At 45.0% G+C, this 21,105-nt stretch overlaps 2 protein-coding genes across 2 annotated transcripts in view; one reads left to right on the forward strand and one right to left on the reverse strand.

The window, feature by feature from the left end:
- LOC311328584 (F-box only protein 40) overlaps positions 1-13,077 on the forward strand; it is a gene marked incomplete at both ends in the record, with an annotated part of 25,548 nt that extends 12,471 nt beyond the window's left edge. Inside the window, 2 exons of the mRNA XM_084461298.1 lie at positions 10,083-11,999; positions 12,844-13,077. Coding sequence (XP_084317424.1) covers positions 10,083-11,999; positions 12,844-13,077 — 2,151 coding nt within the window. The remainder of the gene's footprint in view (positions 1-10,082; positions 12,000-12,843) is intronic.
- A 746-nt stretch (positions 13,078-13,823) lies between these two features.
- Positions 13,824-15,156, reverse strand: ttc36 (tetratricopeptide repeat domain 36). Its single transcript, XM_084462127.1, has 3 exons — positions 14,951-15,156; positions 14,559-14,747; positions 13,824-14,202 (listed from the first exon to the last, which is right to left on the reverse strand). The coding sequence occupies exons 1-3, from the start codon at positions 15,054-15,056 to the stop codon at positions 13,934-13,936; spliced, it is 564 nt and encodes a 187-aa protein (XP_084318253.1). The 5' UTR covers positions 15,057-15,156; the 3' UTR covers positions 13,824-13,933.
- Positions 15,157-21,105: the final 5,949 nt, after the last annotated feature.

Genomic DNA, 21,105 nt, shown 5'->3' on the forward strand with positions numbered 1-21,105 from the left:
ACTTCTTTACACTATCAGTTTCAAAGAATGTTCATAAAATTATTCATACTGCAGCATCTTCAACATGTTGGCTTCAGTAGGCCTATAAGCTTGAAATGACTAAGTTTGAAATGATTGGATGCTTGCTGACACACCTTTTTCTCTGGCGTACATCCCCCCAGCCGTTATCAACGGCCTGTGGTAAAAACACGTCCCGTCTGCCTCATTTACAATTTTACAGATTCTGTTGTGCTTCACCGCATTCTCCATTAATGTAGCAAAATTAGACAAAGTTCCTTTGCTCTGGGGGAACCTATAAAAAAATCCCAATACTAATTAAGTTGTTATAGCTGTAAAGACATCATTACAAGGTGGTTTTAATTACTTTTTTAAATTAAAATCAGTATATTGGGTTCAGAAAGGTTGGGAGCTAAATTTATTCTACTATAAATATCTGCATGCACGTGCGCAGCTGGCATTCCTCCAACAGGACCTCCATGGTGTTCAGCAGATCAGGACACCCTTGTGGCGACCATGAAAAAGGAGAAGTGAGTAAAATAAAAGGGTTTGTTAAAGGAGTAGTAAAGGGAAAATAAGGTTACTTATGATCATATACAATGGTTCAGATCAAAACGTTGACAAAACTAGCACTTTTGAGAAAGTCTGATAATTGCTCTACCACCGTTTTGGTCATACAATGGATGTGGGTGGGCATCTTGAAAAATCAATCAAAAAACATGTTAAACTCTCAATTTCAAAGACAAGAAACTCACCGAGGTGTTAGTTGGCATTCTGACATATAATTCGCCATTAAGTAAGATTCTAGTTCATCTGGAAAGGCTTTTTTTTTTAATATTTAGCATAGAACTATTTAGTCGCAACAAATACAATTGTAAAATTCCGCAAACTAGGTAGCCTAGCAACATAAACAATAACAATAGCTACCGTAAGTAGTTCTGCTTCCTGAATCCCCTCTGCGGATTGATCTACACATCTACAACGGTCGCTTCAATACAAGTCAATGGATTTTATAAAATGATCAATAAAACCCTACAGGATTCATACTTTGCGGCGGATTTGATGTCAGAACCTCCTTGATGAGCTTCTTGTCTTTGAAATCGAGAGTTTAACATGTTTTTGAATGATTTCTCAAGGTGCCCACCAGGGTTGGGGAGTAACGGATTACATATAATGCCGTTACGTAATCAAATTACAAAAAAACAGTAACTGTAATCCGTTACAGTACAATTTTAAAAATATGTAATTTAGATTACAGTTACATTTGCGTATTAACAGGGATTACAGGCGTGATTACAATCACCCCTCGCCTACTAATCAGTTTTACAAAATAGCTTTAAAAAAAGAAGTAGTAATACCAAAGACAGACAATGAGCAGCATGGGCATCATGGCAGAAATACCGCAATGTGCATTAAAATCCTGGAAATACCAGCATTTTTTTTATTTACCTGTCACAGAATCACACCAATATTACATCACAGTGTAAACTATGCCTCCCAGCCAACAAAACCCTCTCGACGGCCAAGGACTCAACATCCAACCTGAAAAAGCATTTGCAGGTAAGTTAACGTTAGCTAATGTCAAACGTTAGGGTAGCTAACGTTAACCTTACTTCCACTGACAGCTAAATTAGCTAGCAGTAGGCTTCTACAGTATAGCACTAATGTTCAACCAGAAAACCAGACCTAAGCGCCCATTCAGATTATTTTCACTCAATAGTGCCTGTTGGCATTATTCAAGAGCTATAACTAACTGCCTGGGAAAACTGGTCAGTGGGTGATTTGTCCATGATATCTAAGGCTGTGTGTCCACTGGCAAGCTGTATAGCTGTATAGCGCCAATCACAGCTGCTTAGAATGCATTTGAGCGGGAGTTTAGAGCTGGCTCCAACGTTTACATCTTACGTTAGCTACGTTAGCAACAAGTGTCGTGTTTTGCAGACTGCAATTAACTAGCCAAGGCAAAATGACACGCACCCTAACCTCTTGGAATTAACACTTGCTATAACTGGGCGGGCGCTGGGCAACTGCTGTTTAGCTATGTTGTCAGCTCTAGAACACAGAAAAAGAATAAATAATGTGAAATACACAGTACATTTTATATCTGGTGAAATACACAGTACATTTTATATCTGGTGAAATACACAGTACATTTAATTTAAAGTAATCTAAAAGTAACAAAGTAATCCCTTACTTTACTTTTAAATTGTGGTAATCGGATTACGTTACTGACTACAATTTTTCACAAGTAACTTGTAACTGTAAGGGATTGCTTTTTAAAAGTAACCTTCCCAACCCTGGTTCCCACCCACATCCATTGTATGACCCACCGGTGGTAGAGCAATTATCAGATTTTCTCAAAAGTGCTAGTTTTGTCAACGTTTTGATCTGAACCATTGTATATGATCATAAGTAACCTTAAAACAGGGCTAAGCATGCATTTTCCCTTTACTACTCCTTTAAACAACGCAACTAAAATATACAAGACACAAAACGCTCTCAAAAGCACACACTAGGAAGGAGAATAGACACATGAGAGAGCGAGAGACAGAACAGTAAACGAAGCCACCAGCAGGGCCACTCCCCCCTGCTGCCAACCAACCACAACCAATCCGTCCTGCAGAGTCGCTACACTACCCCATCACCACAAAGTTTTTCTCCCTTGAAGTAGTGTTGTCACGATACCAATATTTGACCTGCGATACTATACCAGCTAAAGTATCACGATACCAAGTAGTATCACGATACCGCAGCATTTAAATTTTTATTTTATTTTTATGAACGTGCAATGTATTTACAGTACATTACAGTACGGTGTAATCACTTTATATGAGTGGTGCATGAATAACATGCATTTAACGCATTGCATTGTAACTACAGGCAAGATAGGCATATTATGAATTATTAATATTCAATATTTAAAAAGCATATAGAACAACAACAACAGAATCAGCCATGTATAAACACAAGTGTAGTATCACCAACCACCAGTAAAGGTCAGCGGAGGGCCACTGGGTTTTGGTCGATGGCAGTGACATCAACATGCTTATCTAGCTTTCACTTTCGTCAAAACCAGATCAAATGACCAAATGTCAAGAGGTGGATATCATTGGATTCGTCTCAGCCTACATAATCTAGCTCACATTATTTTAAGGAGTTTGGAGTTGGAAAAAGAGGACGACAAATTTAATTCAACAGCTGTTCATGACGACATGACAGCGGGTAGGCTAACTTTACTTCATTAGCTAGCCAGCTGGCTAGCATTGGCTGGCTAGCTAGCAACAGCAGCACACGCTTTAGCTAAGAGGTTTATTCATAAATTTTGTAATATAAGCTAATGGCAAGAACACTGCTAGTTATAACAAATAAAGTCAAACTAACCTCATTAGCTCGCCTGTATTCCAGTGCAAGGTCTGGTTGACGAGATTGTAGATGCTTTATTAAGTTTGATGTGTTCGCCTGCACAACGGACGGCCATCATCTATGGTGTTTCCTTGTTTATATGGTTTAAAACCAAAATAGTTCCATATTAAACTTTTAGAGTTATGTTTCTTCAATAATGTTACATTTGATGGTACGGACTGAGAGCTAGAGAACGCTTCTGACATTACGATAGCCTACTGAGAACAAGACTGGCTCGCGCCCAGGCATACAGATAATGTTAATAGCCTATGTATTGTGACTGCGGAGTTGCATGTGTGCGCGAGCCAACACATTGGGAGCTGCACAACGGTGTCGCGAGCCAGTCTTCTCATTAGCAGAAACCAGTGAATTTGGGAACAGAGGTAACATTGTCCCCCTGCCGTGTTCAACGGTAGTACCGTTGTATAGAGCTTATAGTATAGTTGGCACCGTGACGTTTTGGCACCGCGGTAGACCGTTGGTACCGGTATATCGTGCAACACTACCTTGAAGAAATACACAAAGTTCACAGCGGCCGCTCCTGTGTCGCTGGTCCCTTCCGTGTCGCTGGTCCCTTCCGCGCCCGCTGCAGCATGCCCCCCCCCACACACACACACAAACCGACCAGACATCCACATTTTTTATGGGCCACAACTACAATAGTGTCTGTCTGTGTCCTGCTCCTGTCACCACTCTCCACATCCACTGTCCAAAGAGTCCCAGTCCCAGAACACCCCCCCCTCTCCCGCACAGCAGACACAGTCAATGATCCCTTGCCATCCAGTGGTGCCAGGTAGCCTGTGAGTCCGCAGCTTCGTAGTGGACTTAAACTGAGTCCAGCCCAGCACCACATCACCTACAGTAAGTCACTGTCCACCCTACAGTATGTCCACTAGGGCAGAGCAGGACACGGTCTTCACTGACACAGCCATGCAGCCAGTCCCTAACACAGGTGCACAGCAGGCCTATGCAGAGAACTTTAGAGGGGCACGTCTCAAAATGTTAGAACACCAACTACAGCGTAATGTAACCAGCCAAACTATAGTATTACCAGCCAATATTCAGAGAATGTAACATGGAATCTTACAACAAATCATACTATTATGATTACGCCTTAGAATATTTTGCGATGTATACAAATGTATTATAAGCATTGTTATTTGAAGATTTCTCAATTGTAGACTAATCTCAGGCTGCCAGAGGACATGAGTAGTTACCTGGACATTTCCATAGCAGAAACTGACAAGAAATCACAAGAATGCATACAAGAAAGCACTGTTGCTGTGCACAGATCAGTCCCAGATATGCTGGGTAAGGCTGGAAATGTGTAAGGCTGTACGGTTATGAATATCTATGGCTGTGTACTGTACTGTATGTATCTACTGTATGCTGTAATGTAATATCTGATGTCAACCATAATATATTTTAGCTGCAGTTTATTATTAACTGATCATTCAGATAATATTTAGTGTGAATCGCCTGCAATTACACAACTTCCTCTGTGCACTATGCATTTAACCCACTCCTGATCCAACAGTCAGAAAACACAGATTACAAAACATGACCAATTTGAAAATATAATATAATGTCACTTAAATGTTTTTGGTTGCAAGGGTTTATTTAAGCTCTCATTTTTTATTTCCCTCTTGCTGGTGTATCAGATGTCCTACCAGACCTCTGTTGTGGGTCAGCTCTGGGTGCACAGTCCCCTGTAGTCAGTCCTCTCCCCATGTCTGCATTCCTACACACACAAACACACAGGGAGAGAACATGGTATCATACTGATTACTAGGAGATTGAGAGAGAGGGAGAGAAGGAGAGAGAGGGAGAGAAGGAGAGAGAGAGAGAGGGGGGGGGGAGGGAGAGAGAGAAAGAGAGAGGGAGAGAGAGAGCATGACATTGTATGATGTTCAATGCAGAACAGAACAGGCAGGAGAGGAGAGGAAAACGCACACCTACTGTCCGAGGTGCAGGCAGGCGGTAAGTATATGGATTGGAAGAGAGGAGACGCCGCACACTCTGGCAGGTCCGATGCAAGCAATGGCAAAAAACATATAAACAAAAATAGTGGACCCATAGGACCTAGGTGATTGCACACCTGTGTATATAAGACCACACATAGTTCGTGTTTGCCATATCCTGATGAAGGCTCACGCCGAAACGATATATTTTTAGTCTCTAATTAAATTGCTTGCATCGGACCTGCCAGAGTGTGCGGCGTCTCCTCTCTTCCAATTCAATGCAGAACAGAACACACACAAAGACACACACACTGACCAGTAGATCCTCTCCTCTCGGTTCACAACCGAATCTTCCTGTTGGCCATGTCCCAATAAATGTCTATCATTGTGGTTGATTGGAACATCCTTCTCAATTGCCAATAGGAGAAGATCTGACAGCCTCTCCTCTTTGACAAGGCTGCAAAGTTTGGTTTTGACCAACTTTCATTTTGAGAAAGAACATTCCACTGTATGGAAGTGTGCCATATACCTACAGCAGCTCAACCATGTTCGGGAAAACCGAATGTGCATCGTTTTCCTTGATCACTAAAAGTACGGCTACCACGCGGACTGGTGGAGGGCATGAGTATGAGGTATGAAATACCTTACTGCAAGTTCTGTCTGCGATTGGTCCACATTTGTGATGCTATAGAATGTGCAGAGCTTCCTTGTAGCTTGTTGTGCCTCTGTTGGAATTCTTGCTGCTTTTCATTTGTATGGGACTGTCGGGAAGTGGAAGGCATTCACAATTTCCCGTGTGGAAGTATCCTTTCCTTTAAAGCATCTCTGAAGCTCTTGTATCACTGTGTCCAAAAACAGTACATTTTAGCTCAGTAATACTCTTCCAAAGTTGTGAAAGCATTGTCAGCAATAGCCAATTTATCATTGTGCTTGAACTCCACTGGCACTTTTCTCCTCCTAGCTTGTCCAGGTACTTCAGATGGGGGGTCCAAGCCCACTGATGCTGCTTCCTTTGTCGCCTGTCTGAAAATGTCGACAAATTCTTCCTCTGTTCTGCTGTGGGCCTCTGCAAAACTCCATCAGCAACTTTGTAGGCTGCAGCCATGTCCATGCCTTTCTGCTGCAATGCTCTTTCCTGAACACCTTCTGTTGGCAGTGGCTGGTCATCTTCCTCTGCATAAAAGAAAACGTTTATGTTAAGTTAAGGGAAATTACAACACAATGTTGCTTTTTTGTATTATCATTGTGTTCTACCATTGCAGTGTATGCTAATGTGTTAATTCTTACCTGTTGCACTGCTTTTTTTATCCAGCTGGTCAGGTATCCATTGCTCTTAAAGGGCAATGCTCGTTTTTGACAACCTGGACCTTATTTACGACATATTATAAGAAGTTTGACTCACCGAGATCACTTTTGTGTAGTTCGGAGGCCTGTAGAAGAAATTTAAAATCCAGCGCGAGCCAGTATATCCATGTAATGACGGTGATCGGGGCACCGAGCTTGAGATTGAGATTCAGTTGAGATTCCTCAACGTGAGGCATTGTTGTGGTTTTCAAATACGGGGTCTTTAGCCTCTGTAATATGATCTTTACACGCCTTTCCCCACTTGCTCCAGCACGCATGCGCACAGGCCAGCGCGCAGACTGGCTATTCTCCGGCTACACTCGCGGCTCACATTCTCTGCGCTACGATCGGATTGTTGCTGACGAATGACGACGACAATATTCTCGGCACCAACAACGATCGTAGCGCAGAGAATGTGAGCCGCGAGTGTAGCCGGAGAATAGCCAGTCTGCGCGCTGGCCTGTGCGCATGCGTGCTGGAGCAAGTGGGGAAAGGCGTGTAAAGATCATATTACAGAGGCTAAAGACCCCGTATTTGAAAACCACAACAATGCCTCGCGTTGAGGAATCTCAACTGTCGATTCATCCAATCTGATTGATGAAAACAACCGTTTAGCGTCCGAAAATAGATTTTGAGAAACTGCTTTCTCGGTGCCCCGATCACCGTCATTACATGGATATACTGGCTCGCGCTGGATTTTAAATTTCTTCTACAGGCCTCCGAACTACACAAAAGTGATCTCGGTGAGTCAAACTTCTTATAATATGTCATAAATAAGGTCCAGGTTGTCAAAAACGAGCATTGCCCTTTAAAGGACAATGCTCGTTTTTGACAACCTGGACCTTATTTACGACATATTATAAGACGTTTGACTCACCGAGATCACTTTGGTGTAGTTCGGAGGCATGTAGAAGACATAAAAAATCCAGCGCGAGCCAGTATATCCATGTAATGGCGGTGGTGGGGGCACCGAGAATGCAGTTTCTAAAAATCTATTTTCTGCCGCGAAACAGTTGTTTTCATCAATCTGTCTTTATGAATCGCTAGTTGTGCTTACATAGAGCGTAGGCCTGTTGTGGTTGTTCACATGCCTCTGTAATATGATCTTTAGACACGTCTTTCGAAACGAAATAGCTTCCCCACTTGCTCCAGCACGCATGCGCACAGCGCACAATCGTTGCTGCAGCGCGCTGTGCGCATGCGTGCTGGAGCAAGTGAGGAAGCTATTTCGTGTCTAAAGATGTTTCTAAAGATCATATTACAGAGGCATGTGAAAAACCACAACCTGTTGGCCTACCTGTTGTCGTCATTGCACGTGACCTACCGTTTTCCAGGAAGTAAGAAATTATATACTTTGATATAAGATTACAACAAAAGTAGAATTTCGTAATTTTTTTGGCATACATCGTTGAATAGGTGAACACTATGACCAATTATGTGAACCAAAATGGGACAGAATGCTTTTTTCATTTCAGTGCGACTTTAACTTCTGACACCAGTGTGCCGACCATGAAAAAGATGGAGTCATCAGTAAATTAAAAGGGTTTATTAACCAACGCAGCAAAAAATAGACAAGACACAAAATGCTCTTGAATAGACACACTAGGAAGGAGAATAAATAGACACATGAGGGAGCTAGCAAGAGGCAGAACAGGAAGACCCCGTCTATCACCCCAGCAGGGCCACTCCCCCCCTGCTGCCAACCAACCACAGTCCTACAGTCGCTCTGAAGAGATCTACCCATACAACCGTGGGTTAACTTGACACACACACACACACACACACAGACACACACACACACACCCTATAGGCTCCTTCCTATAAGATAAAGGTTTTACCAGGTCATGTCCAATCATCATCATTTCCCCCCCACACCTTTTCCTCCACATGTGGTGGCTGGTATGGAAAAATCTGATATGACTGTAGGCTATGTTTGAGTTGAGTTCAACTAGGGATTGTAAGACTACATACAACAGTAGCCTACTATTATGCAAAAAGCCAATCAGCTCAGTGAGAAAACTTTTGTTCAGGAGACAATTGACCACTACACTTATAGAAAGAAGTGCTGCGAGGCCCAACAACAGACCACACAGACAGGTCTGAATCTCTTTACAATGAGTAGCTTGCTACATTAGATTTGCAAGTCATTTGAAGCTGTTGGACTAATCTATCCTAAAGATTGAATTCAGTCGTCTCAGCTGGTCGATTGTTGCATGGTAACGCGAGGCAATAGACCAACGTGCTATTTTTCATTCCAGGTCAAAGTCCGATTGTGTGAGCCCCATGTGGAGAGCCAAGCTGTGACTGGCAGTGTGTAGTGGTGTCATCAGCATCAGAAACATTGGAGCTGAAATCAGGAGGTTGACCTGCCTCAGAATCTTTTTATTGGACACAAATCAGCAGGCTGTCTGACAGATTATGTGTCAATAGAATGATATTGACGTCATGAGACTGCAGACCACCTGCTGGAGAGGTAGGAAAGGTTATCAAAATGTATCCGTAGACCGATACTGACACCTGCTGGAATATTCTATTCAACAACATCTAGCAAATGTAGGCGCTGAACACCAATAGATGACAGGTCAATCAAGCAAAGCCCTTGGTTAGATTGTTAGCCATAATATGCACATTATTATTTGCGCTACTGGTCAACCGTCTGTAAGGTTGCTCTGAGGTAAAGCAGGTCACCTAGAGTGTTGATTACAAGCATAGCACATTAACACCACTGAACCGGCATGGTGATAACAGAGACCGTAACTTGACCTTCACCGCCAGAGGCTTTGTCAGAGGGCTGTGTGGTCACATCAGCCTGTCTGCCCCGAGGCCTGGCCTATTTATATCACCCAGACACAGGGGATAGGTATTCAGAGGTGCACACAACAACAAGCCGACAGACAGACACACAGAGGAACAAAGGGTAAGAGATCGTATAGGCTGTTACTGTTGACTCTCTGAGAGAAAATATTGCTGGTCTCTTTTCAGGATTTTGTTATTTTATTGAAGTGCTTGCAACAAGAGGAGTTTTTGTGTTTTTGACACAGTTTTCCATGGGCAGTTTGAGTCGGTCACTTGTGACATATTGAGGTGAGAGCAAGAGTGAATTCCTAATCTTGTTTGTTGTTTTCATCATACAGTACACATTGAAGTTGCTCAATTAAGTATTATCTTTTTCCAGATGATATAATAATCAGAGGGGAGACTGCTGACATGGTGAGTGGTTTTGATGTGTTTTTTACAGTTCAAAAGCACTTGTCTGAGAGTGTTGTTATTTAGTTCCAGTGGGTGGAAAAATTAACAAATCCATTTCAAACTGATCAACAGTATGTTTAGGAATGATTGTTTACAGCATATTGAGCTGTGTGTGACCTCTCCCTGAAGGTGAAGAACAGAGAGACCCCGGCAGGTCAGCACAAGCACTGCGCCAAATGCTACAGCCGGCACTGCCACGCCCCAGTAGAGATCTCCGTCTCGTGCGTGGTCATCAAGTGCAACCTGCACTGTGGCGCGGCCTTCCACCTGTGCAAGGAGGAGGAGCACCAGTTGCTCTGCCCCAATGTGAAGGTGCCCTGCCTGAATGCTGAATATGGCTGCCCCTTCTCCATGCAGCGCCACCGTCTGGCCCGACACCTAGAGTTCTGTCCCGCCAGCGTGGTCAGCTGCTCTCAAGAATGGAACCGCTGGCCCGTGTCGGAGACAGACACAGCCTTCTACAGGAATGCCCTGGCTGGACCCCAGGCTGACGGACAGATGGGTCTGGACCTGTCCATGGCCCTCAGAGACCAGGAGCTACTCTTCAGGTCCATCAAGATGAAGAATGTCTTCCCCGAGATGATGGAGGTGGTCAAGGGGGTCGAAGAACCTTCGACCCTACTAGATGTGGCTGCTGGAGGCCTCAGCCCCCCAGATGGGGATTGTTGTTGTTCCAACCCAAGTGAGGTCACAGAGAACGGCTGTAACGGGGTGGAGATGGCAGAACTGAGTCAGGAAGAGAGGGATGCCCTGGCTAGGAACAAGGATGTAGAAAGTATTGAAAACTACAGTTCCTGGGAGGGGATCTTCAGAAAGGAGATGCAGGGATGCAGCCAAACTGTCAAAAACCTGGAAAGAAAAAACCCAGATTCGTCTGACCAGGAGGGAAGAAAAGCGGAAAATGTTTCAACCAATGCTCATCAAGTGACGGAAGAGTCAGCCGAGAGCCAGGGGGATGGGGCCAGGGGTGTGGATCTGTCCAGGATGAGGCTGGCTCCGTGGGAGGATGGCGTCTTGGAGAGGTTACGCAGAGAGGTCAATGTTGCTGAGTACAACATGTATCTGGCGCACAATGGGGCCATGCTCATCAACTTTGGTCAGCTTCCTGCCTGCACCCCAAGAGAGAGGGATTTTGTATACGGAAACCTGGAGCCCATTGAGGTTCAAACTGTCCGCACGTACAATGTTCCCACGAGCTACAGAGCCAAGCGCTGCCATTTAAAAGACGCCTCTCACAAGCCTAAGAAAGTGCACCAGAGTGTGGACACCTCCGATTTAGGGATGGCCTTAGAAGACCTTTCGAGGAGTGATGAAGTTAACGCAACTCTGCTGTGCTCCCTGGAGAGGGAGCTGAAGGGACACCTCATCTCAGAAAGTGTCGGTACAGACGGCCTGTATGTAGACCTGGGGACCCAGACCTACGACTTCCCCTCTGCTCCATTCAAACAGGACGCGTCTCTGGCTGATGTCATAGCGGACAGGCCCAAAGGCCTTCACGTGCAGATACAAACCGAGTGTGTGACCAGAAGACACAATAGAACTAGCTCGGCTTTCAGCTACAAATGTGGTCACATCTACCGCCGAGACGAGTACTGCTCTCATTTCAGGAACGTCCACTCAGACATCCAGTCTTGTCTGAACGGTTGGTTTGAACAACGCTGCCCCCTAGCGTACCTGGGCTGCACCTTCAGCCAGAGGAGATTCCATCCTGCTGGACAACGAGCCACCATCACCTACTGCCAGGAGCTCAGCAGCTTCACCCTCAGACCGGCCCTGCCTCCGGCACTCTGCCAACACGGGAGAACTGTCACGGCTGAACAACAAAGCCCTGGACGTAACCTCGACCCTCTGAGCAGACTGCCCTTTGAGATCCTCCAGCACGTGGCCAGCTTCCTGGACAGCTTCACCCTGCTCCAGTTGTCCCAGGTGTCCCAGCTGATGAGGGAGGTCTGTGCCACTCTGCTGGAGGAGAGGGGCATGGTCTCTTTGAAATGGGAGAAAAATACATACTCCCATGGGGGGTCCTCCTGGAGATGCCGGAAGAAGGTGAGTATGTTTGTTTGTTTGTTTGTTTGTTTTCTCTCCACTGAGAAGATTACTGTACTTCATCAGAATTGAATTTCTCTCCTCAGTTAACCAGCACACAACCACACTCTGTTCCACTATTTACTTTCACTATTGACTTGGCTAAAGGATCCAACACAGTGTGTAGTAAACATGATTCAGTACCTCTGTCCTCTGGTCTGGCCAGTATCTACTGTAGGTCAGCGAGTCCATTGTCACCAGGTCACTTTGCTATTCTGGCATCCAGCTGCATTCACCGTATTGTTGGAATACATGCCTGTGCTGCCCATGTGGCAGCTGCTATATTGTTACTGGCCTCCCTACTCTCCACAGCCCTCTCACAACCTCTCGCAAGGCTGTGGAGGGTCTCACTGATCACAGTGTTTTACACAGGTTGAATGTGTGCCTATGTGGCCCAGGGACAGAGCCAGTGATACCAGTGATCTGGAACGCCAAAAAGGCCACAATGGCAGTCGGCACTGCCACAATAACAAGCCTCTTATATCAATTCACAGGGAATCACGTGGCAGGACTGGTTTGAAGAAAGCTTGTATCATTTCATGTAGGAATAGTTATGCTCAGGTCTCCAACATAATATTTATGAACACTATCTACCTACACTAGCTGCAGTACTGAATTTAGAGAAGAATCTGTTTAAGTATATTACTTATTCCACATTCACTGATCGTTTATAAATGTTTAAATACATTGAAAGTTATTAAATTATCTATAAATTGTACATAGATTATTTATAAATGTTATTAGAAAAGTGCTGACGGTTCTTGTTCGTCAAACAGGACCTAAACATGCACCCTTTAATCTCCAGGTGTGGGAGTTCAGCAATCTGTTCTCCAGCGTGGACCAATGGTGCTTTGACAACGTCCCCTCCATGTCGGAGCACCTCAAAGTGTGCCCCTTCTACCAGAGATGCGAGCAGCGAGGCGAGCCTGTGGCCCTGGCCAGCATGGGGGAGGTCAGGGAGAGAGCGGAGGGTCAGAGTCTGGTCGACATGTTCCAGGGGAAGCAGCCTGGCATGAGAGGAGGAGCGCGTCATCTCTAGCTTATTAGAGACTTGTAGATCATGCAAGTCTTGTATGGTTTAGGTATCCACTTTGACATGTGTCTTAGGGGTTTGGATAATTAAATAGCTATGTAATGTAAAGTTGTCATATAGGCCACATGGCAGTGTAGTTGCCAGTGGAATATATCCTCTGCATTTGATCCATCCAAGCTAGGAGCAGTGGGCTGCCTTACTAGCGGCGCCCTGTGAGCAATTTGGGGTTCAGTGTCTTGCTCAAGGACACTTCGACACACTGCCGGGAGCTAGAATTGAACCATGGACCTTCCGATCCCCAAACAGCTACTCTACCTCCTGAGCTACTGCTGCCATCATGTTTGCAATGCTTGGAAAAAAAGGTTCAATTTGACTTTTTACCTATAGTCTATACGAAATATATTTAGTTTAGACTTGGATAAAGCCAAAAGATTGTTTTGAAACATTTGTTGCTCTCCATACTAGTGTGATGAAAGAGAGATGCCCTGTTCTTATTGTTCCCCCACAGTCTCGCACTGACACCTGCTGGTTGAAAATGTGATCACATTAAAACTCTCAGCAATGCAGCTCGTGTGACATAAACATCATAAAAACGAGCAAGGAAGTCTCCTCTCATTCCAGCCGCAAATAGTTTACAAGGACATACACTTCATACTGTACTCTATCTGTCTGGGTTTTAGTAACATCATCCTGCATGTTTCCAATGGTTTTCCATGTGTGACATAAAAAAGACCAACAGAGGAAACGCAATATATAGAACCAAGACCTTTTTTATTATTCAAAGAGTACATAAGATAAAATGTTAACCTTTGTATGAGTAGTAGCGCTGGCTTTGGGGTGCGGGGACCAGCAGAGCTGCCGTCTACATCATGTCAGGCACCTCTGGGTTGCGTAATTTGTCGATCACCTCTGCTAGCATGCGGTTACACAGGGCGGCGTACGGATTAAGAGCCGCCACCTGCTGCCGGGCAAACTCACTGCCCAGTGCAGCGGCCCTCTCAAAATCCTCTCTAGCTTTGTCATCCTGGCACGCCAGCCTCATTAGAAGGCCTCTCTGAACCAGTGCCTGGCACGCTGTGCGCCCTGCGCCCCCACTCAGAGAGATGGCGCACTCCAGGTCCTCGATGGCACCTGCGGAAACACCGACAGAGGTCAGCCAACAACAGAATGTCGGTTTGGACAGCCATATGGAGAGGAGAGGAGAGAGGAGGGGAGGAGAGGAGAAGGGAGGAGAGGAGGGCAGGAGGGGGGAGGAGGAGAGAGGAGGAGAGAGGGGAGAGGAGGAGAGTAGAGGAGGGGATAGGAGGAAACTATATATAGTAAGAGAGGGAAGGGTAGGGGAGGAGAGCAGAGCAAAATAAAAGACACCCGTGCAGAACAGAAAGATCACACAAACCGTCCCTAGCAAACCAGATTAGGAAGATCAAACTATTGCATCAGCTGATAGTGGGTACTGCAGGGAGAGGGAGGTGGTTGTTGTTGTTTACCTGCCATGTCTGAATGCAGGCGCCGGGCCTGTGCCCTGTTGTTGTAGGCAGACGCCCGCTCCGGCAGGATCCGCACCGCCTGATCGAATCGTTCGAGAGCAGCGCGCAAATCCCCGGCCTCCGCTGCCAAAACACCCTGCTTCTCCAGCTCCTTCACCTGCTTCAGCAGTTCGCCGTCAAAGAGGCTGTCTGGCGGAGGGAGATAAACAGGCTCAAAAGCTCTCCAGCTGGATTGACGGGTCTCACGGCGCAGGGACACACAGATGTATCACTTTGAAGGAACAGAGCATCTCTGAATAAATTCAACATGTTTCATTATGATAAACTGCAAAACTCCAGAAGCTCCCACATGAAGACAGAGATCAATTGAGAGGGTTGGGGGGAAAACTCACCATCATCTGTCAGTTCTTCTTCCTGGTTGAAGACAGGGACATCTCCATAGGGAGTGGTGGGGCTGAATATGGCCTGGAGGACCGCTCTGTCGTGGGCTGAGGCCATCGTACAGACGTGTGTTGGACTCAGAGGAGACGAGGAGAGAAGGGAAACTACTGTATGCCTACGTTAGAGAGCAGCAGGCAGGGCCCCGTTCCCAACTTCTTCCACATATTCCCTCAGCCAATCAGACGAAGGGGTGGAAGCGGGTGGACTTTGAGAGCACATCTGTATTTGGTTATTCTGAATCATGCAGGCTGCATGGGGATACTGCAGGACAGTCTGAAACTGTGGGTACATAGGAATGATTACTGCACATGCATATTCATTCAACTGCAGTACATTTACATCAAGCAACTTTCATAGGTAATGAAAATGAAGAATATATGAACAGGAATGAGCGAGAGAGAGATGTGGGGGGGGGGGTAGAGAGAGAGAGAGAGAGAGATGGGGGGTGAGGATATACTTGACCAGACCATAGCCTGCTACAGTACATTGTAACGTAATGAAGACAAATGGACAGGGAGCATATGCTAATCCACCTTGTCCTTCTGGAGACAAGTGTGCTGGAGATCTGCATCGTAATTAGGCCTACATTTACCATTTTATGGTCACACTACCATTCGAAAGTCACAGTCACACATTTCCAGGTAAGCCCATCCTGTGACTCTGCTATACTGCACAATCTACTGAGCAATAATTTGTGAAAGTTAAAGGAGTAGTAAAGGGAAAATGCATGTTTAGCCCTGTTTTAAGGTTACTTCTGATCATAAACAATGGTTCAGATCAAAACGTTGACAAAACTAGCACTTTTGAGAAAGTCTGATAATTGCTCTACCACCGTTTTGGTCATACAATGGATGTGGGTGGGCATCTTCTGACATATAATTTGCCATAAAGTAAGATTCTAGTTCATCTGTAAAGGCTTTTTTAAATATTTAGCATATAACTATGTAGTCGCAGCACATGTGTTAACTTCCGCAAACTAGGTAGCCTAGCAACATAAACAATAACAATAGCTACCGTAAGTAGTTCCGCTTCCTGAATCCCCTCTGCGGATTGATCTACACATTAATGGATTTCATAAAATGTTCAAAAAAACCCTACAGGATTCATACTTTGCGTCGAATTTGATGTCAGAACACCAACGGACACCAATTACCCCCTCGGTGAGCTTCTTGTCTTTGAAATCGAGAGTTTAACATGTTTTTGAAAGATTTTTCAAGATGCCCATCCACATCCATTGTATGACCTAAACGGTGGTAGAGCAATTCAGACTTTCTCAAAACTGCTAGTTTTGTCAATGTTTTGATCTGAACCATTGTATATGATCATAAGTAACCTTAAAACAGGGCTAAACATGCATTTTTTTCCCTTTTCTACTCCTTTAACAAAGAGGGAGAAGACAGACAAATCTATTTAAACAAGTTTGTGTTTACATTTATAATCGGTTGTGTTACTGCTGAAATTGGATATGTTGAGCATCTGTGAAGTAGCACAACAATATTTCATCAAAGTATGTTTTGGAAGAATGATTTCCACTCTTGATGATAAAATCTAAGAGACCTGAACCAGAATTCTAGCCATGCTTAATAGAATGCAGAGAAGGGTTTCATCTTGGCAGAGCGCTGTTTCCTCTTCCACCACTAGAGAGAGCCCTTGTCATTCCATCTCTGTTGAGATGATACATTCATCTCCATTCACCACGCCACCCTATACATACTGTAGGCCTACCTTTTTATCCTCAAGTGCCACCTTCCTCAACAGGCTACACTATCATCTACACGGTCACTCACTAAGCAGGAGATTGTCCACAGTAGCATCTGTTTGTTCCCATGTTTGTCCCATGTGGGCTCCTCTACAGTGGAGAAGTAGTAAAGCAATTGTGTGAGGATTATCATTCGAAATGTCATTGCATCAGCACCACTCCACATAATTATGTATTTTTGGGAAAAAAAACTGGCGGTGTTCGCACAAGAACTAGTGAGAGCTGAGAGGAAAGAGCGCTACTCTGCCTTGGGGCAAAGGGGGAAATTAACAGATAATCAAGAAAAGTTGACCTTGGCCTGAGCATAACTATAACACACACTAGCTAGCACACATTCAAAATGAGACATGTCTCTCTGTTGGCTCCTAATAAGAAGCCATCACACGCACTGACCCTTGACAGATTGGATTTCTAACTGACAGCAGTGTGGAAATAAATGAATTACATCTGCTACGGTTATAATCAGGAGGCATTAGCGTGAGACGGCTGTATTCCTGATCCAGAGTTTAATAAAGGTGTTACTGGAGCATTACCCAAGGTGCCTTCTTTTTTCTCTCTCGTGTTCTTCACTTCAAGGAACACATGAGAGGATTTCTCGACAACCTTCCCAATTTCATGAATTCTTAACAGCCACAGTAGGCTCTAACACACGCATGCATATTCCTTCTATACAGGGCTGGACTGACATTATATTGTGGTAAACCTAACCTGGGTGGAGTTATGTTGGCCATCAGGCTCCGCAATCAGGCGCCGCAATCAGGTTGACAACCCGCACCTGTGCCCGCTCATGAACTCTGTCCGAGACTCTGGGGAACTCATAAATAGACAGAGCCGGGAGCTGAGCGGGTCTCGAGGGAGCGGCCGCGGTTTTGTTAGTAACCTGGGAAAACGAAGTGTCCAAGTCCAGCACCGAACTGATCCGCGATTTGCACTTGATTTGGGTGGTGGGGGCCGTTCGCGGCTGATTAGAACCGCCGGCGGCGAAGACAGATAGCGAGGGGGAGAGACCTGCTGGGTGAGGGCAAGAGTGGCACTAGGGACGGGGAATTAGTAGTGCACTGCCGCTCCTCGATTCTGGTTGGGGACGCTCCTATCAGCTGGGGAGTGTCTCCTAAGCTGTGTTCGGAATCGCTCCCTCGTTCCCTCACTCCCTAGGGGAGCCCGGTCAAAAGTCGCGCGGGACGAAAGTCGCGTTCCCATTTTCTCCGGAATGACTGGACCTGCAAATACGTGGTTATACATGCCTGCACATATTACCGTGTACGAGCTCCGTTCAAATTGTGGCCGCGATTGCAGCATATTTGACAGAGATATCGATGGAAAACCACTTTTGCCCCATATAAGTAAAATAATGGTCTCATAAGCATTTTTCGATTGTAAAATTGTGTTCACTTGTTTTAGTTTGCAAACATATTCAATTTTCTTAGCATATCTACTGGCTACATGATAACATAGCTTTCAAGTTTCGTGCGAGCAAGTCGTGCCTGCAAGCCAGGGAGAAATGACAGGAGACCGTGGCGGGACAAAAGTCGCATCCCGGCGTAGAGGGACTGAAGTCGCATTGTGATGGCTTAGAACCAGAGGGGTGCGCGAGTGACATTTGGGCAGAATGAACGGGTGAAATGAAATCTCTCGAAGAGATCTTTCTAATGCTATTGGTCAGCTTTGTATGTAGTTTTAATGTGAAAGATGCATCTTAAATGCAGTCAAGACAACTTATTTTGCCTCTTAACTTTTGTCAAACCCCCTGGTTCCAGTCAATTGGATTATATAGGCTACTTTCGTTTACAATGACGTTACCTTATGAACACAAATAGCTTAACCTATAGGCCTACATAAACACAATAGCCTAAAACCATGTTTATTTACAATGTATTTTCTTTCATTGATAGCATGCCAATAGTTAGGCTGAGGAAAACGACACGCGGTCTCTTTAGCCCTGAGACCATCAGGCAGGCAGCTCAGGAGGTCGTTGAAGGCTATATATTATTATGATATGTCTAATAATACATTTGTTGAAAGTAAAGAGAATTACATGCCAAAAAAAACAGATAGGACACACTTAGCAGCAGTGCGACTTTTGCCCCTCTCCTATGAGACTTTTGTCCCGCTAGGCAGGGACAAAAGTCGCATTGCGCTCAGTCCGTTCTCGCCCTATTTATGTTAAACTCTTATATCCTAGCACGAACATTACAGTTTATAATAGTGAAGGACATGTGCAAGTTGTTTGTCATAAAATGTGGAATCTCTATCTCTATTAATTTAGAGAAAATGGAATACCAAAAAGTGCGACTTTTGACCCGGTTCTCCCCTATTTCCTATATAGGGTTCACCATGTAGAAAATGTAGGGTACATGCACTGTTCCCTGCAAATCAAGGTGAATTGTGGGTAATAAATAGTGGACTATATAGGGAACGAAAATTCCGTGGAGAATTCCGGCACTACAAACAAAATGTCTGACGCCCTATATAGTGCACTATAAAGTGAATATGGGAGCGATTCCGAACACAGCTCTATTCTGCACCGGAGCCTAAACACATTACGAGCCCCGTTGGCACGGTGCTTCCGCTCAGACCCCGGGGGAGGGTCTTGTCGTCGGGCGAGTTGAATTATTTTAATTAATTATTACATTGTTAAATGTTGTCTTTTGTCAAAGTCTTGTCTTGTAAGGGGTGGGGACTTCTGGGGTTTTATTGTTGCAGCATTTGAGAGGGGCGGGTGGACAGATATGCTACAGGACTAACCACTTCTACTGACCAACCAACCCGGAGCGAGGGTCTTTTTGGTGTGGGCTGTGTGAGCCGTGGTACCCGGGCAGAGGCCCTTTGGTTTGCAGTGATCCCCGAGTTGGTTTATTAAAGGCTGGTGTGGCAGGCCGGTTGTTTTCCTTTAGTTCATAAGAGTGATGGTTTTAGTGCTTTCGTACCAGTGTATTTTATCTGGCATAAGGGTGCAGTGAGAAATCTAATCCTGAGCTTCAGTGTGGGGGGGGATAGTTACTAGTGGGGAGGGCTGGAGATATCTGTCTGTCTAGGCCTACTACCTGTGTTATGAACTTTAAATTATATCTTGTTAATAAAACCAATACTGTCTTTTTCTATAAGCCTGTGTTGCGTGGTGTGTGTGGCTTGACCTCTGACGCCGGACCTCACCGGTAAAAAAAGGTGGTGGCAGCGAGTTGCCCGCTACTCAACCCAGAAATCGGTTCCCCCTCTACTGGGTGGTTCTGGTTCTTTTCAATATTCTACCGGCCAGGTGGCCGGTGGGCCGGTCTAGTTCGGGATCAAGCCCATGGATGTATTAATAGAACTGGAAGCTTCAAAGAGACCGCCACCACCACAGAAGAAGACTACCTCGGAAAAATAAATTCACTCGGACAGAACGTGTCTAAATAAGTTATTTAATGATAGCGCCGAGACTTCAAAACCCAGCATTTGTTTAAATAGACCCTTTTGCTTAGGTAAGTGAAGTTTCATGTTTATCTGACACTTGTAAATATGAGTGCCTCTCCTAAATAGGCCGACACCGATTTATTTTGACGGCGAAGTGAACGGAGGGTGAAAGGACTGTAGTCTGGCATGAGCGAGCATGCGACTACAGGACTGAAAAGCAGTGGTGCCAACTCTTCAGTAAGGGAAGTAGCTATTGGCTGTCCCAGAAGTAGCTAGAAGTAGTTAGATGGTGTGTGCGTGTGTGGGGGGGTTCAATCAATCAATCAATCAATCAAAGCTTTATTTGTATAGCGCATTTCATACCCAGAGGCAATACAATGCGCTTTACAGAGAACAAGGGAGGTGGGCATACGACCCACTCTACATATTCCAGAGGGAAGCAAAAAAACAGTAATCACCCGGGGGCCAGATAAGTGAGCTGTAAAAATTCTTCCCTGACCCCTCTCAACAAGGCGATCGAGCAAGCTCCAGGAGTATGTTTGTCTACCGGCTAAGAACATTTATAAAGCAATACATTGCATTAAATTACATTTCAGAGTGAGAGAGGCTAAAAGCATCATAGGAGAGAGAATATTCTACGGACATGCTACATCATCCACAGCAGACACAGGGGTATCTATCGGACTTCGGGAGGTCTGCTGGTGACAGTGGGGCATCCACTGGACCTGGTTAGAAGATAGGAGGGAGAGAGAGAGGCACTAGGGAGAGGGAAGGCAGAGGGAAGGCAGAGCAGGGTTAGTAGCACATAGAGCCATACAGACCACACAGATATTGAAACAGGCAACCTGGGGCAAGCTCCTGGAATATATTTGTCTAATGGCTAAGAACATTTAAAGAACAATAAATAACATTAAATTAAATTTTTGGTTCGGGTTATTAGTTTTTTTTTAAAAT

This window comes from Borostomias antarcticus (assembly GCF_949987555.1).
Source record: "Borostomias antarcticus genome assembly, chromosome: 1".
Lineage (NCBI taxonomy): Eukaryota > Metazoa > Chordata > Actinopteri > Stomiiformes > Stomiidae > Borostomias > Borostomias antarcticus.